Below are 17,703 nucleotides of genomic sequence, written 5' to 3'. Positions count from 1 at the left end.
CTTAAAATAACATAACTCAAAATTTACACACTGCAAATCCAAATTTTCACCAAACTGATAAAGGAGAGCATTTTTTATCTCTTGCCATGCATTTTCCCTCTAACCTGCTTTTTACAATAAAAGGAAAAATTTGCAATTTCGCTGGGTCAAATTTTGCAAAAAGGAAATCAACAGAATGTATAAAATAATATAATTTTGAAGAAGACCCATCAAAAATATTTATAAGCTTGATAGCTTTGTCACAATTAATATAATTATTAGAAGTGGTAGCGGAAATTATTGGCGTAGTTGCTGTTACGTCGTTAGTTGCCATTGTATTATCAAAAATAAATTAAACAATTAAAAAAAATGCAAATACTAGATATGATAGCTTAAAAGTTTGAAAATTGCGAAACAGAGTAAAATAAAAAAAATGAAAACAAATAAAAAATTAATATAATTCGACTAACCTCAAGTACTTCCGTGAGAACGTGGCTTTACATCGGAACGGGTAGAAAACGTTGCAGCGTCTCAGATCAAGTGGATTTACACTGGAACGGGTAGAGAACGGGTGGAGAACGTTGTACCTTCTGGATCAACTGGGTTTACACTGGAACTGGTCGGAATTCTAAACTGTATGTAGTCGAAATGGTAGCCGAGATGTTATTGTTTTTTCTGTGGAAATGCTTCACCGTTTCCAGGGTCGAGTGGCTTTTCATTGAAGCTGGTTGAGAAGATTTCACGAAGTTGCTAGTTGCGCCTCCCCAGAACTTCCGAATTACTTTGTGGCTTTACACAACAAGTGGCCTTACACTTGGAATTCTTCGAAGTTGCTTACGGGTTCATTCAGTTTTCCTTCCTCGTGGCCTTACACTCGGAACTCAAATACTAAGTCATTACACTCGGAACTCAAATACTAAGTCACTAATTCTCCAATTTTCCAATTAACGATTAAAATCGATTAAAAAAGGCTTTACTTTTTCTAATTGGAAATTCTACTGACTGTGCTACTTTTATTCTGTATAGAATGATGTGTGTTCGTTGGAGAATTAAATAACGTAACTCTGAATGAAATGCACAAATTTATTTAGATGTTAACAGTTTAGGGTATAAAACTATACTAACTTAAGAAATACAAACTATATCCTAAAAATCACTCATAGTTCTTGATCATATCGTAAACACCTCGAGATACTCAGCGTGGGTGTTTATCATCTTCTAAGTAGTCTGAATATTGAGATAAAACACACACACACACACAGTGGCGTGCTCGCCATAACACTCATCGTTCTCTTGGACTGTGTTTTCCCCAGATTCGAGATGAAAAGGTGTCGAAGGCTTAAGATAACATTGAATACCTAACAGCCATAGTTTTGTTACAGTCATTGTTTTCAGACTTATCAATATGATTGACTTCAATTTGGGAAGTTGTTGGAACAAACTTTGAAAGAATAACACTTTCTGTGTGGAAGGGCGCTACATTCTCTAAATTGGCATAGGTTACAGAAGAACTATTTAAGGTGTCAGTCTCGTTACGGTTCGTTAGGCACTTATCGGTCTCTTGAATTATGCTCTCTCCCGATCGCAGAAGAAATAATGGTTCAGCATGTTGTGTTACAGCCACGTCTTCTAGACACTCGATGTATCCAGGTCCTGCTTCATCAGGATGATCACTTTCAACCCCTAGAAGCAAAACATAATAATAATTAATGATTACGTTATACATTTAGGTCTAAAAAAGATTTGTGTAGCATTTGCACGTGTAGCAAACTCACAGTTAGAAGAAAGGCTAGGTAGATTAACTAGCTACTTGCAGTTTTACTTGAAGAGGAAAGTGGTGTCTCGTCTTTTTTCTGCTTCACTATTTCGTAGGCAGCAGCTGCGATAGTTTAAGCATTAATGCTCCCCTTGAGTTCATTTTATGGTCATAGACTTATGCTGATGCATCTTTAAAAAATAGGAATTAATCTGCTAGGCTACTCTAAGCACCAAGTCGATATCAAAGCCAAATACACAATCTGGAATAAACAATAAAATAATTATATGTCAAGGTAGAATGAGTAATAATAGTCTCGTTTTTACAAATAATGATAAAGTCACATCACCCTGTTAAGACAGTTATTATCAAACTAATTACCAAAATTGATCATAAATAATGTCACAACGCAACTGTTAATACTATATGCTACATAGAATCCAGTCACATCAGTCTACAACAATGCCATATCATAAAATATGACACTGTTTAAAAAACAATTGCCATTTTTTGCAATAATTTGGACCACAACAGTGCCGTAACAAACTTAAGTCAATATTAATGTTCCATATCGTGTATTTTTATTGATACTCACACCATATCAATAACGCATCATTACATAATAAGGCAATATTTATAATCGAAAAAAGCTTACCATTGACCGACAGCAGGGTTATGGCACTATTTCACTCTCCGTGTGCATCCTCACTTGTGTCGCTGGTCACGGACAAATTAGCTTGTCAGCTTGTGGCAGTGTAGCAGACTGGGTTTCAACAGAAAATGCTCGAGGCCATACCGACACAATGCGTTCCAGGTGGTTATTTGTGACACTGCAGTTACAACGTTAATGCTGTCCGAAGATACCGATTTTTAAAGTCATTTGCGACAAAAACCTCATTTTGAATTTTTTTTGTGTGTTATGCCACTATTTAAGTCGATGAGCGATATATACAGGTGTATAAGATTTACAACCATCTTTTTACTGCTCAGATAAGGTAAAAGTTTGCATGTAATTGTATTGGCGAATTTTTTTACTTTTATATTTCAACCATTTGTTGAAATAAATTGTTTTAAACTGACATAGGTATTTATTTATTCTACTACTAGCAAGTCTCGTGATTAAATATTACATTTAAACAAGTTGATAGTTCTATCAACGAATATAGACGTATATGCGTCTATATTCCTTGGTTCTATTTCTATCAGAAAGTAAAGATCAGGCTGTGCAAATCTGCTATTTGTTCAGTATATTTATTTACATTTAATCAACGATTTTAACTTCCATATTTTTTACAATTTTGGTTTTTAGAACATAATTTGTTTGTTCCTAATTGTCCTCTACATCAAAGGTTTCTTAACTTTCTCCTTTTATTCACAAAAATTTGAGTGGCGCCCTTTTTCTTCTTATCTAAGGTAATCTTGTCCATTTATCTTATTTTATCTCTGGTAATTTGTTCTGTTGTACCAAATACCAATTTCAAAACCTAGTTTCGAGCCCACGAAACAATTTCCATCAACTATGTAGCTGCCGCTCGCATTATATCAATTGGTGACTTTTCAAGCTACATCATAAAACGGTTTACACATTGGTATAAGCTTTAAACGCGCTTTATCCAATATTTACTTCCAAATTCGTTACAAATGATTTACTTTTAACTGGTAGAGAAAAGTTCTTAAATTGGTGCAGTTTTGGGCTTGAATTATTAGATAATAATGTAAAAAGTCCACCGAAGCCACTTCAGAATACATAGAGGTTTTGGTTATAGAGGTAAATAAAACTCAGCTTGTCTAATACCTGGCCGTGTCAAAGTCCCCAACAAGGTACTTTCTTACCTTATTTCTCTGGGTACTTATTAAGAATTAATAAGAGCTCTAGTGGAGGTGAAAATTACACTATTATGTGAAATATTTGATTTAAAATGAATTCAGAAATTTTTTTCAATTTGGCAACAATTTCAACTTAGATATCTCTGACATAGATAATGACGTGCATCGGGATTTATATTTAAATACAGTTACTAATTTTATAACTTTCAAAAATTTGACATAGCAAACAATTAATTCATTTAATCAGTATAGTATTCCATTCAAAATATATCTCAGTGACCTTAAGACGCCAACTTTAAATCAATTGTTTTAATTTAACCTCAGGTTTCTTCTTTAAGTTCTGAAATGCCTTTGACTTATAATAGTGTAAAAACATACATGATTAAAAGGAAATAAAAGAGAAATGCAAATAAAAAAAATCATATTTTATATATTGATAAAACACACTGAAAATTATTATTACACATGTAAAACAAACCATATATATATATATATATATATATATATATATATATATATATATATATATATATATATATATATATATATATATATATATATATATATATATATATATATATATATATATATACATGGTTTCAGTTGTTTTCCGGGTTTGACTCCGCGTTAAATATTTTTGGTTTTTAGAAAAACCATTGTTTTGGCGACGTTTCGGCAAGGTCACACTTGCCATTGTCAAGTCAGATTAGTTCTACTTCGTCTTGATGTTCCAGGCGAACTGATCAGATCAGTTAATTAAGAATTATCCTTATAGTAACTGGTATGAAACAAAAGGAATTTACGTAAAAAGTAACAAGAATAAAAAAACGTGCTGAAATGATTTTTAAGACAGTGGCGTAGATTGTGAGGGGAGAAAGGAAGTATCTATCCCTACATTACGCCTATCGTAACAGTGGAAAACTATCTTTCGCTAGTTAAAGTATGCTAACACGTGTAAACTTTCAAGTTTGAACAAAAAATATTGGTCTAAGATGATTTTAAAATATTTGTAATAAAACACGCTATACATAGGTGAGGAGGATAATTTTATTTTAAATTTTTTAGGTTAAATCTTCGTATTTTGTGCTAAGGTTTCTCCAGTTACTATATGGACAATTCTTAATGAAAGAGCCTGTACATATGACTGCTATCGACAATAAGAGGTTAATCGCCATGCGCCACAGAGTTGAGTAAATTCTTTAAAAAATATTTCGCACCGTTTTTAAAAGGTAACCGTAAAGGTTTTTCTTCAGTATGTGTCATCAAGTGTGATTTCAAAGTACTTGCTAGAGTAAACTGCTTAAAACAAATTTCACACTTGTAAGGTTTTTCTTCAGTGTGTGTCATCAAGTGCGATTTCAAAATACTTGCTCGAGTAAACTGCTTAAAACAAATTTCACACTTGTAAGGTTTTTGTCCAGTGTGCATTCCAAAATGGTTTTTCAAAGTACTTGACTGGGAAAATTGCTTAAAACAAATTTCACACTTGTAAGGTTTTTCTCCAGTGTGTGTTCTCAAATGTAATTTCAAACTGCAAGCATATGCAAACTGCTTGAAGCAAGTAATACACTTGTAAGTTTTTTCTCTAGTGTGTATTCTCAAATGTATTTTCAAATTACCGGCTTGAGTAAATCGCTTCAAACAAATATCACACTTGTAAGGTTTTTGTCCAGTGTGCATTGCAAAATGGTTTTTCAAAGTACCTGACTGGGAAAATTGCTTAAAACAAATTTCACACTTGTAAGGTTTTTCTCCAGTGTGTGTTCTCAAATGTAATTTCAAACTGCAAGCATATGCAAACTGCTTGAAGCAAGTAATGCACTTGTAAGGTTTTTCTCTAGTGTGTGTGTTCAAATGCCTTTTCATAAAAGCGTTTTGAGTAAACGACTTCAAACAAATTTCACACTTGTAAGGCCTTTCTTTAGTATGTATTCTCGAATGTAGTTTCAAATTAAATAGCAGTGAAAATTGTTTTAAACAAATTTTACATTTGTAAGATCTTTTTCCAGTCTGAACTTTCATATTTTCATTTAATAGTTTTTGTTCACCACTTGTACTCATATCTTCTTCTTTACAAGATGAATAATGTTCAGTTAATGTTTTCATAATGTTCATTTTGTCCTTTTTCTGCAGACAACCTAAAATATAAACCAACTATATAAATATTTAATGTTTATGTAAAATAACGTGAAGCACGTAATTACTTAAGAATAATATTCCTGAAGTGAGTAAATGTTGTGGTTATAAGGAAGTAAACCACAATTGACACTTTAACAATTACAATTTAACTTGCTACAAGAAAACAGTTTCAAAATCTTATTAAACAAGATATAGTGAGTAAGTTAGGTCCAATACAAATTGCATATTTGCGCAAAGACACAGCTAATAAAAAGTTGTTACGTAAAATAAATATTTAAGACATATTAAGTCAAATTTATATATATAATAAGTTTTTAACATCTTCTTTATCATCGTCTGGTCATGTCTTGCAATTTTTAGAAGGCTCCAGATTAAAGCAGAAATCTGAATTTGTTTCGAAACTATCTTACCGATTTTTCTATCAGATGTCGCTATTGCGTCCATAATGAAGCCATGTTATTGTTGCTTCTAATAAGACACAGAAGATTATTTTTCACGTTAAGAACGGCTATGAATAACTATTCTGATGAGACTTTTTAAGTCGAAATACGTATCAATAGATACATAGACGCTTTGAACGTGAAATCAAATCTTTTCTGTCTTTTTCGTTTTATTCGGATCTACTCTGTATGAGTACGAGAAACAAATTCGTTAGGATTTCTGCCTAGATGAATAGACATGTCGTGGAATGCAAATTTTAGATTCCCCATGTCTCTTTTAACATCTTCTTTATCATCGTCTGGTCATGTCTTGCAATTTTTAGAAGGCTCCAGATTAAAGCAGAAATCTGAATTTGTTTCGAAACTATCTTACCGATTTTTCTATCAGATGTCGCTATTGCGTCCATAATGAAGCCATGTTATTGTTGCTTCTAATAAGACACAGAAGATTATTTTTCACGTTAAGAACGGCTATGAATAACTATTCTGATGAGACTTTTTAAGTCGAAATACGTATCAATAGATACATAGACGCTTTGAACGTGAAATCAAATCTTTTCTGTCTTTTTCGTTTAATAAGTTTTTGTTTTGGTATCGACCATACATTATTTAAAATAATTTTCTTTGGTATATGTCAAGTTCTGTCGGTCTGGAATTAAAACAATTCTATTTTTATTAACTCTTTTAATGACAAAATACAATTTACTGTTAAAAGAGAAACTAACAATAGCGTACCTTTCTTGGACACTAAAGTTATCCGCACGGAAGACAATTATGTAATACTAGATTGGTATTAAAAACCTACTGCATCAGGCAGATTTCTAAACTTTTTTTCCAACCACCCAAAAAACCAGAAATACAGTACATTTCTTGCTATGAAAAACAGAATACTCAACATATGCGACGACTGGTTTCTAAGTAACAATTAGAGCAAATTACTTGAGATATTCATTAACAACAGTTATCCGAAGATACTCCTTAAACAATTAATTTACAACTCCCACTATTATGATAGACAATTGGATAGAGATGCGCCACAAAACTTTACATATAAAAGATTGGCCTTCGTTGATAATTTAAAAAATAAGATTACAGCCCCCTTCAAACCATACAATAACATCAGAATTGGTAGAAAGTCTATTTTCTTGTGTTAAATATAAAGTAATGTGTACTACCAATACGATCTATAAAATATCGTTTAGGCTGCGAAGGTTTCTATATTGGACAGACAAGCCAATGGTTAAAACAACGTATTACCCAGCATAAAAGTGACTACCACAAAGGTAAAAACACATGCGCGAACACTCCATCAACACAAGTCACAAATTTGACTATACTAATGTTGAAATCCTACAAACAGTAACTAATTATAAAAACAGGCTGTTTCTCGAAATGTGTTATATTACTGACACAAAAAATGTAATAAATTACAAAGCAGATACGAATCAGTTAAGCAGTATCTACAGCAATATTCTGGAATCCATTCAAGTCAAAATGAATTTACCATGTACCTGCTACTTTATTCTATATATAAAAATATAAAGAAATTCTTCTATTCCACTATACACTTTTTGTTGTTATATGTGTATTTTAACTTATTTTATCATATTTATTTGTCAGTCTAATTGTGAAAGTGTAAAACAAATGTTCGTCTTGTTTTTTTTTGTGAACAGTTCTACCTCTGTAAGTAAATACTTTTGTAACACTTTGTAACACTTTTTGTTGTTATTATGTGTATTTTAACTTATTTTATCATATTTATTTGTCAGTCTAATTGTGAAAGTGTAAAACAAATGTTCGTCTTGTTTTTTTTTTGTGAACAGTTCTACCTCTGTAAGTAAATATTTATGTAATTTTATCTTAATGTTGCTTATCTCTTTGTTTTAATAAATTTGTGCACTTCTGATGAAGCCAAAAATCAATATTGGCGAAATATTAAGTGACAAAAAAAATAGACTTGTTTTAATTCCAGACCGAAAAAACCTGACATATACCAAGGAAAATTATATTTATATAATATATTGTTATGATATGTAAAATCGAGAAAAATATTGGTTTGTTTAAAAATATTTCAAAGTTCAAAAACATTAAAATAATTCAGATAAGTAGGATAATATCCAACAAACATTTCGGAGAAGGAAAGTTATTAAATCCTTGGATTTCCTGTACTAAACATAGTGTAAGCTTTGCATAAATTATTTCTTTGTTATACTTGAGTGACCCGCATAAGTTTAAGTGAAAGCCACAGACAATTGAACGGGGTTTTTTCAAAATACATTAATGCAGTGATTAAAGACAATAGAAGGGATTATAGAAAGTGGTTTTTGTTAGTTTTTAAGAATTATAGAAAAATATTATTTGTAAATAAGTTTTAGGAAATTTATAAGTATAGGTAAAAATTTGTTTGTTATCGAAATGAAAAAATGGGGGAATTGTGATGAGTTGTGATTGGCGGAGATTGAAAAAAGTGGGATAAGTATGTAGGAAAAAGTTTAGCGAGATTGAGGAGGAGAAAAGATAGAGTCAGTTGGTTTCCAAGTCTGGGAGAGGAACGGTGATTGTTCTCTGGCGGTTCCTGAAATGTAGCAAGCAGTAGTGGAATGTTAGTGAGTTTTTGTGGAGTTAGTGTATCTGACAGAAGCTGAAGCAGCAAAATATTGTAAGTCATATTTCTCTACTTATATTCCAAGAGTCACTGTTCAGGCCAACGAGAGATTCAGTTTATCGTAAAGAGAAGATATTCCAAGAGTCATTTTTCACTCGGGCCAACGAGAGATTCAGTTTATCGAGAGGAGAAAGGCTATCATAATTTGAATGATTTGTGCTTTTGAAGGAGATCATTAAGGACGATATACTTGCAACAATCCGTGTAAGATTGCTGTTTACATAGGGAGCGGTTGAGAGGAGATAATATAGTCTACCAGGAACAAGGATTTGGACCACTCATCATCAGAGAGAGATATTTTGTTTTCTGCAGTTTTTTTCTTTTATTGATAACAAAATTTTACACGTAATTGAGAAAGGATATAAATATTTTGATTAAGAGAGTTAGAATAGTTTGGGATTTTGAGTTTTCAATTAATATTGTTTGTACCATAAATTTTGATTGTTCACGTACGGAGAACAAAATTTTGAGAATCCTTATATGAGATTTGTTTATTGAAAACTTTTGAGTGTGAATTATTTCATTATTTTTATTTCAATATATAGTGTTAGATCATATGTGTTTTTTATTATTCCGGTATTCTCTGGACCTTACCTTTCACATGTAATAGCATAGATATTGAAGCACGAATTTAACCCTGAGATAAAAGAATTAAAAATTGTGATAGAGTCATAATCATATCATTTAAATAATTTTAATTAATCAAAAAAATTAATTAGCTAATTATTGCTTGGCGCACCAAGACTATAAATATCACAATAATATATATATATATATATATATATATATATATATATATATATATATATATATATATATATATATCTAAGTCTAAGACTATCCAGAAGATACACCATCCAAATTGTGCAAGTATATGCACCAACCATATCCCACTCCAATGAGGAAATAGAGGAATTCTACAATGAAATAACTGAGGTGCTTAACAAGAACAAAAGCCAATTTAAGTATCTAGTCGGGGACTTTAATGCCAAAGTGGGTAAACAATCAAATCAAGAACAATGTGTCGGCAACTTTGGCATTGGAGAAAGAAATGAAAGGGGAGAGAGACTGGTTCAATACGCACATTACCAGAACCTCTCAATCGCCAATACCTATTTTAAGAAGAACCTCAATAGGAAATGGACATGGTTAGCTCCCAATGCAACTACCAAGAACGAAATAGATTTCATCCTAACTAATAAGTTGAAAACCATAAAGGATGTAAGTGTGCTCAACAAATTCCGAACAGGTAGCGATCACAGACTAATTAGATCTCGGGTCGTTCTAAACACTAAACTAGAAAGAATGAAATTACTCCAGAAACCAACTGCAGGGGTAAATATCACTAACCTAAGCAACAACTCGGAACGCTATCAAAATTTAATTCAAGAAAAATTACAAGACCCAACGAATAGCACACACTTAATGGAAACAATCTTAAATTGCGCCAAAGAAGTTGGAGGATCACAAGCACACAACAGCAATAGAAAACTTTCAGATGAAACAACAGCTCTCCTGAAACAACGAAGAGAAATGAAAATTAACTCCAATATTAATAGAATTGAATATACCGAACTGTGCAAAGTAATACGGAAAAAAATCGCAGAAGATATAAAAACCTACAATGAACGACTTGTACAAAATACAATCGAAAACCATAAAAACTATAGGAAAACCAAGAGGAAGTTGGCAATCGGTAGAAAGCAAATAATAGCATTGGGAAACAACAACGAAAGGATCACAAATAGGGATGAAATAATAAAACATGTAACCGAATTCTATGAGGGTCTATATAAAGCTCCGGAAGCACAAGAAATAGGCGAAGAAGAAATTGCGGTTCAAGAAGATGTACCAGATGTTCTCGTGGATGAGGTAGAGGCAGCTCTTAAGAGCATGAAGAACGGCAAGGCAGCCGGTAATGACGGTGTTACAGCCGAACTTCTAAAGATTGCTGGTCAAACAACTTGGAAAATCCTAGCAAAAATATACACAGACTGCCTAAAATCGAGACATATTCCAAAAAAGTGGAATTCAGCCAACATAATCCTTATTTACAAGAAAGGTAGCAAGGAAGACATTAGAAATTATAGACCGATCAGCTTGCTACCTGTGATATACAAGGTATTCACCAAAATCATTAACAACAGAATACAGAACACACTTGACGCTGCACAACCCCGAGAGCAAGCAGGCTTTAGAAGTGGCTTCAGCACAATGGATCATATTCAAACATTAAGGGAAGTAATGAGCAGAACAAAAGAATATGATCTACCACTGGCGCTAGCATTCATAGACTTCGAGAAAGCATTTGACTCCGTATACCCAAGAGCAGTCATAGAAGCTCTTGTCGACCAAGGAGTAGATAAACCATATGTCGAAACGCTAGCAAATATATACAAAGAGGCCACAGCTAGAGTAAGCATATATGAAAATACCCCAGAATTTCCCACTCAGAAAGGAGTCCGACAAGGAGACACCATATCCCCTAAGCTCTTCACTGCAACCTTAGAAAATATCTTCCGGAAATTAGACTGGAACAACCAAGGTCTATGTATAGATGGAGAATACCTAAACCATCTTAGATTCGCTGATGACATCATTCTAATTGCTAGAAATCCTGAAGAATTACAACTGCAAATTAATGACCTTAATACAGCCAGCAATGAGGTAGGCCTAAAAATGAACCTAGCAAAGACTAAAATAATGTGCAATGATCTGATCGCCAACGTGGAAATAAAAATTAATGAAACCTCGCTAGAAGTAGTAGATGAATACATATACCTGGGACAGCTCATACATAAATCGGGATCACTACTTCCGGAAATCAACAGACGAATAAAACAAGCGTGGTCAGCATTCGGACGAAATTCCATAGTCTTCAAGTCCAAAATGCCACTATACCTCAAGAAGAGAGTATTTGATCAATGCATATTACCCGTCTTGACATATGGATGTGAAACTTGGATATTAAAGAGAGAAATAACGTCGAAACTCCAAGTAACTCAAAGAGCAATGGAAAGATGTATGCTAGGGATAACAAAGAGGGATCGTAAAAGAATTGAATGGATACGGAGGCAAACCCAGGTGACTGATGTAATCCAAAGAATAAAATCCCTGAAATGGCAATGGGCAGGACATATGGCAAGAAGAACAGATAACAGATGGACCACTAGAACAACTACGTGGTACCCCAGGAACGCTAAGAGACCAAAGGGGCGCCCAAATCTCAGATGGGATTATGATATTAGAAAATTAACAGGAACAACGTGGTCTCGAATAGCACAAGATAGAAAAATATGGGCGCAAATGAGCGCAAATTATTAGAACAACGTATAACTAAGACATCGTCGAATAATAATAAGAACATAAAATAACATTGAAATAAGGGAGGCTGCACCGTAATTGGAAACGGTTGATAAAGCTGCACATGATGATGATGATGATATATATATATATATATATATATATATATATATATATATATATATATATATATATATATATATATATATATATATATAAAGTAGACTCCCTCTATAACGAGAACTGAAATGGCAGACTAATTACCTCGTTATAAGCGGATCTCGTTATATCCAACAACAATAATACTGTGCATACATATGAATATGTAGTTTTCTAAAACATTAACTTTCTATAGCGAAGACATTCGGAGCAATATAAGATGCTAATAAATATTGTTTGAATGGCGTTTTTGAAAAAAAGTTGTTTACTTTTATTGTCAATGAAATACATTAAAATAAAAAAGGGTTGTTTACTTTTATTGTCAATGATATACGTTAAAACAAAAAATCTGTACATCTGTAAATCTGTATAAAGCGTATTTTCAAGAATAACATAAACTACTGCGTCTGCAATTGGAAGAAGTCTGTCATTTTTAACTGCTTTAAATTGTCCAGTATTCTATTTATCATATTTTCTAAAGATGTGAAACAGTTTTATGCTTCTTCATTTGCGTTTTTTCTTTGGATAAAGTTTCTGACCACCTTTAAAACACTTTCCACATCTTGTCTATTAGGACCTATATTATTAGGTGTTAATGGTCAACCCCCTACAATGACACTTGTGAATCATAAATTATAAGAAGTTTATTGCAGACGGCATTTAAAAAGGTATTTATTTATAGCTACGGTCGGGCCAAAACCGACCCGAGATTTGCTCGTTATAAGCAAATTTACCTCGCTATAGAGGGTTATAGTTTAATAGAAATTTCACGTTACATCTAATGTACCTCGTTATAGGCGAAAACTCGTAATAACATTGTTCGATATAGAGAGAGTATACTATATATATATATATATATATATATATATATATATATATATATATATATATATATATATATATATATATATATATATATATATATATATATATATATATATATATATATATATATATATATATATATATATATATATATATATATATATATATATATATATATATATATATATATATATATATATATATATATATATATATATATATATATATATATATATATATATATATATATATATATATATATATATATATATATATATATATATATATATATATATATATATATATATATATATATATATATATATATATATATATATATATATATATATATATATATATATATATATATATATATATATATATATATATATATATATATATATATATATATATATATATATATATATATATATATATATATATATATATATATATATATATATATATATATATATATATATATATATATATATATATATATATATATATATATATATAGTGGGGCACCTAGAAATCTTTTGTGGGGTGGGGTTGGGTTGGGCAGCGAATTTTTTTATGCTACCTCCATTTTGAGTTCTTAAAATTTGGGTTTTAGTTACTAGTGTACCAATGCCAAAGATAGCAGTGCCAAATATTCAGGTATCTATATTTTAAGGGTTTAATACCTCTTCTTCATCTATTTGAATATCCTGATGGATAAACATCAAAGCTAAACCATTTAGTCAATCTTCGCTAGTACAATTTCTTAACCCTCCATTAGTCGCTATCGGTGTCACACACCGACGACAGAATTATTCATTCGGGATTTATAAATAAATGTTAGTTTTCTATCGCCACTTTCAGTGTATCGCCGTTAGTGTACATTCTTACCTGCCTGGGTACAGTTGTGCAAGTTTTATAGATATTTTCGGTGCGAGAGTCCGTAGCGACTAACTTTGTTGTTATTACTTGCTGGCATAACTTACAGATCAGGTAAATATTTAGCATCTTATTATTATCTCATTTTATCGTTTTTGTCAATTCTTATTTATAGATGTCCTTTGAAGCCGAACAAAAACGGTAAAATTGAATCGGAACAAGATGTGACAGACGATTAAGAAGAAAGTGGAAGTAATACCTTAGCGTTTCTCGGAAAAGATGGAGTTACCAGATAGAAAAAGGCTGTTCCATCGAGAAATGTTAGAACAAGACAGGAAAATTACGTAGTACGTTAGCCGATGTCGCGATTATCTACACGTGACTTGAAGACTCCTAGTGATATTTGGAAATATTTTGTGAATAACGCTATGTTAGAAATTATTTTGGAAAGTACAAAAAAATATATAGACTCAATAAGAAATAACTTTGTTCGTGATAGGGATGCTATACACACTGATGTATTAGAAGTGCAGGCAGTAATAGGACTGATTTATTACACAGCACATCTGAAAGGTAATCGTGTGAATCCAGATGAGTTTTGGAACTCTGGTGGATCAATTATAGAAATGTTCAGCCTGACTATGTCACTCCCACGATTTAAATTTCTCCTTTGGTGTATGCGACTCGATGACAAAGCAACTCGTGAAAACGGACAAAAGGAAGACAAGTTGGCTCGTATATGAAGTTTTTTCGACACTTTTGTAACTCATTGTAGAAGTTTATACAGTCTTTCTGAATATATCACCATCGATGAGATGTTACCAGGATTTAGGGGTAAGTGTCGATTTCGTCAGTATATCCCATCAAATCTGAACAAGTAAGGCATAAAAATTTTTGCTCTCTCTGATGCTAAAATGTTTTATATGGCTAATTTAGAGGTATATGTTGGCCAACAACCTGAAGGACGTTTTCAAGTTAGTAACAGACCTAGGTATGTTGTTCAACGGTTATGTGAACCTATTTGTGATTCAGGCCGAAATCTAACAATTGATAACTGGTTTATAAGTATCGAGTTGATCGGAAGCCCCCAAGGAAACAGAACAAGAGGAAGGCCCCGTAAAAGATGGATAGACGACGTAGAGAGGGATCTTAAAACCATGAACATCAGGCAGTGGCGAAGGAAAGTATCCGACAGGGCAGAATGGAAGAACATTGTTAAGCAGGCCAAGACTCACAAAGGGTTGTAGCGCCCATTAGAAGAAGAAGAAGAAGAAGTATCGAGTTGGTGAACAAGTTATACGAGAAGAAAATTACAGTAGTGGGAACCATTAGGAAGAATAAAAGATAATTGCGTTTGAATTCACAAAACCAAAGCATCCTATAAATTCAAGTATGTTTGGTTTTAATCAACATATTACATTAGTTTCTCATATTCCTAAAAAAAATTAAAATGTATTGCTTTTATCCTCACTACATCATGATGATGCAATTGATTATAGTAGGGGTAATTAAAATAAACCAGAAATTATCGCCATATACAATTCAACAAAAATAGGAGTCGACATGGTAGACCAGCTCAGTGCTAACTACAACTGTTCAAGAAGCACAAAGCATTGGCCAATGGTTATATTCTATGCCATATTGAATATATCTGGCATTAATTCAATGGTTTTCTTCAAAGCAAACGATAAGAAGGAGAAAAACGTAAAACGATGTGATTTTCTAAGAAACCTTGCAAATGAGCTTATATATCCTTATTTAAAAAGTCGAGTTACTACTACAAATCTGCCAGTTAGCCTCAAATGCCAAATTCGCGAAATTTGCGGCATCACAGATGTAACTCCTGCAATTCCAGAAAGAAATCCAACAAAGGGTCGTTGTGCATTTTGTACTACCAAAAAGCACAGGTGTATTTGCTTTTAATGCACAAAATGCAAAAATTCATGTGCCATGAACATATTCAAGGAATATGTCAGCTTTGCCTGAGTGACACTACAACATAAAATGTCTCAATTCACTTACTAAATCAAGTGAAATATTTACTTTATATTTTTGTTAAAAACCTGAGATATTTTTTTAAGTTAATCTATATTTCTCTTAACTAAAAATTACAAACTGTTTTTCCATTTCAAAGATTTGAAGAACTTTTTTTTTAAATTTAATTTAATATTACAAATAACAATATATTGTTATATTAGTGTTTTTCATTTTGTATCTGTTGTTTTTCAATAAAATATTTTCAAAAATATTTTTCAGTCATTCCTATACACAATATAAAATATTTGTATGAATTTTATAGCAATAACTATTTTTTATAATTGTCAGTCTCAGACACTGTAGCGACTCTTGATGCTCAGTTTTTCCTAGCAACTAACAGAGGGTTAAATAAGTCTTTAGTACTTTCAGCAATGAAAATGTAGAGTATAGTAGATTGCAGACGATAGTAGTAAAAAATATGTATTTTTGTAATTAATGTATTACATGTACAATGTAATTATGCACAATAACTCCACCTAATCCACTGCAAGACCAGAATAGGATTCTGCCCTAGAGGTCTATGCTATATAAAAATACTTAATAAATACTTGACCACATCAGAATATCCAATAGGGTATCTTTTGCTATTTCACTGAGTTATTAGACTGACAGAATATAAGGTAACTGTGAACAGACCAACATAAATAAATGATGAACAAAACTAAAGACGGAAAGGAAAACAAAGACATACCACAACAGATTTTAAAGAACTAAACAGAAAACGAAGAAAAAATAAAAAGATGAAAGAGATTACAATAGCACAGATATTTAAAAAACCTACTGAAATAAGGTACTAAGATTATAAATCTCCCCAGCAATAATTAGGATCACAACAATTAGAAAAGAACATAAAATACTGCTTGTGAGCATGGTGGTTTATTATCTTATAAAACATCATGAGATAATAAACGTGAGAGAGGACAACAAATGGAAAACAATGAATTTACAAGAAGACCAATTCATAAAAGAAATGTGAAATATGGGACTACAAACACTAGACACTACCATAAAGGTTATTTACCATAACGGATTTAGGAAAACACTTTAACACTATTATACTGTATAAATTTTAATAGAAAGAAAACGCACTAAATATAACTCTTCACTATTTCAAAATACTCTCTAAAAAATAGTGTTTTTATAAAATCTATGGGTATGCTAGAATTAATTTAAAATTTATTCTGATTATTACCAAAAATATATGGAAAACCAAATATTGTATTATTACCAAAGAATATAGACGCTTCTAGCGTCTATATTCTTTGTTATTAGGTACTTCTTGCCTCACCTGAATGTTCTTCCTCTGGTTCATTTTTTAAGTCTTGGATATCTACTAATGTCGTTAGTTGATCCTCTATATATGTTTGGTTATAATCAGTACATTCTTTCTTAATTTCAATAACTTCATGGCTAAATTAACTAAATGAATGAAAATAATATTAACAAATATTGATTTAATGCTCTATATACGATTTTAGCAAAAATGACAGCTAAACCGGAGTTAGTTAAAGTATGTTGCCAGATTTCACCTTGTCAACGCCAAATTTATTTTTCGCCATGAATTAGTCCACACAACACACATAAAGGTCTCTGATCACCTAACATCTTAACCCTAGACGTATATTAACATATTGTATACATGTATGTAACACATATATACAATTGTATAAGATTTAAATTAAATTATTAGGTTT

The 17,703-nt window shown here is 31.7% G+C and overlaps 1 protein-coding gene across 1 annotated transcript; it reads right to left on the bottom strand.

Moving 5' to 3' along the window:
- Nucleotides 1–4,160: 4,160 nt before the first annotated feature.
- Nucleotides 4,161–17,526, bottom strand: LOC140432730 (uncharacterized). Its single transcript, XM_072520806.1, has 2 exons — nucleotides 17,298–17,526; nucleotides 4,161–5,700 (listed from the first exon to the last, which is right to left on the bottom strand). Exon 2 carries the CDS (start codon nucleotides 5,675–5,677, stop codon nucleotides 4,727–4,729), a length of 951 nt encoding a protein of 316 aa, XP_072376907.1. The 5' UTR covers nucleotides 5,678–5,700; nucleotides 17,298–17,526; the 3' UTR covers nucleotides 4,161–4,726.
- Between the last annotated feature and the right edge of the window lie 177 nt (nucleotides 17,527–17,703).

The sequence above is a fragment of the Diabrotica undecimpunctata genome, chromosome 1, assembly GCF_040954645.1.
Source record: "Diabrotica undecimpunctata isolate CICGRU chromosome 1, icDiaUnde3, whole genome shotgun sequence".
NCBI classification, from domain to species: domain Eukaryota; kingdom Metazoa; phylum Arthropoda; class Insecta; order Coleoptera; family Chrysomelidae; genus Diabrotica; species Diabrotica undecimpunctata.
This window is presented reverse-complemented; position numbering and strand designations above follow the sequence as displayed.

Bases quoted from the DNA above. Each gene is read 5' to 3' on its own strand.
- LOC140432730 (XM_072520806.1), bottom strand. From the start codon at position 5,677: ATGAACATTATGAAAACATTAACTGAACATTATTCATCTTGTAAAGAA.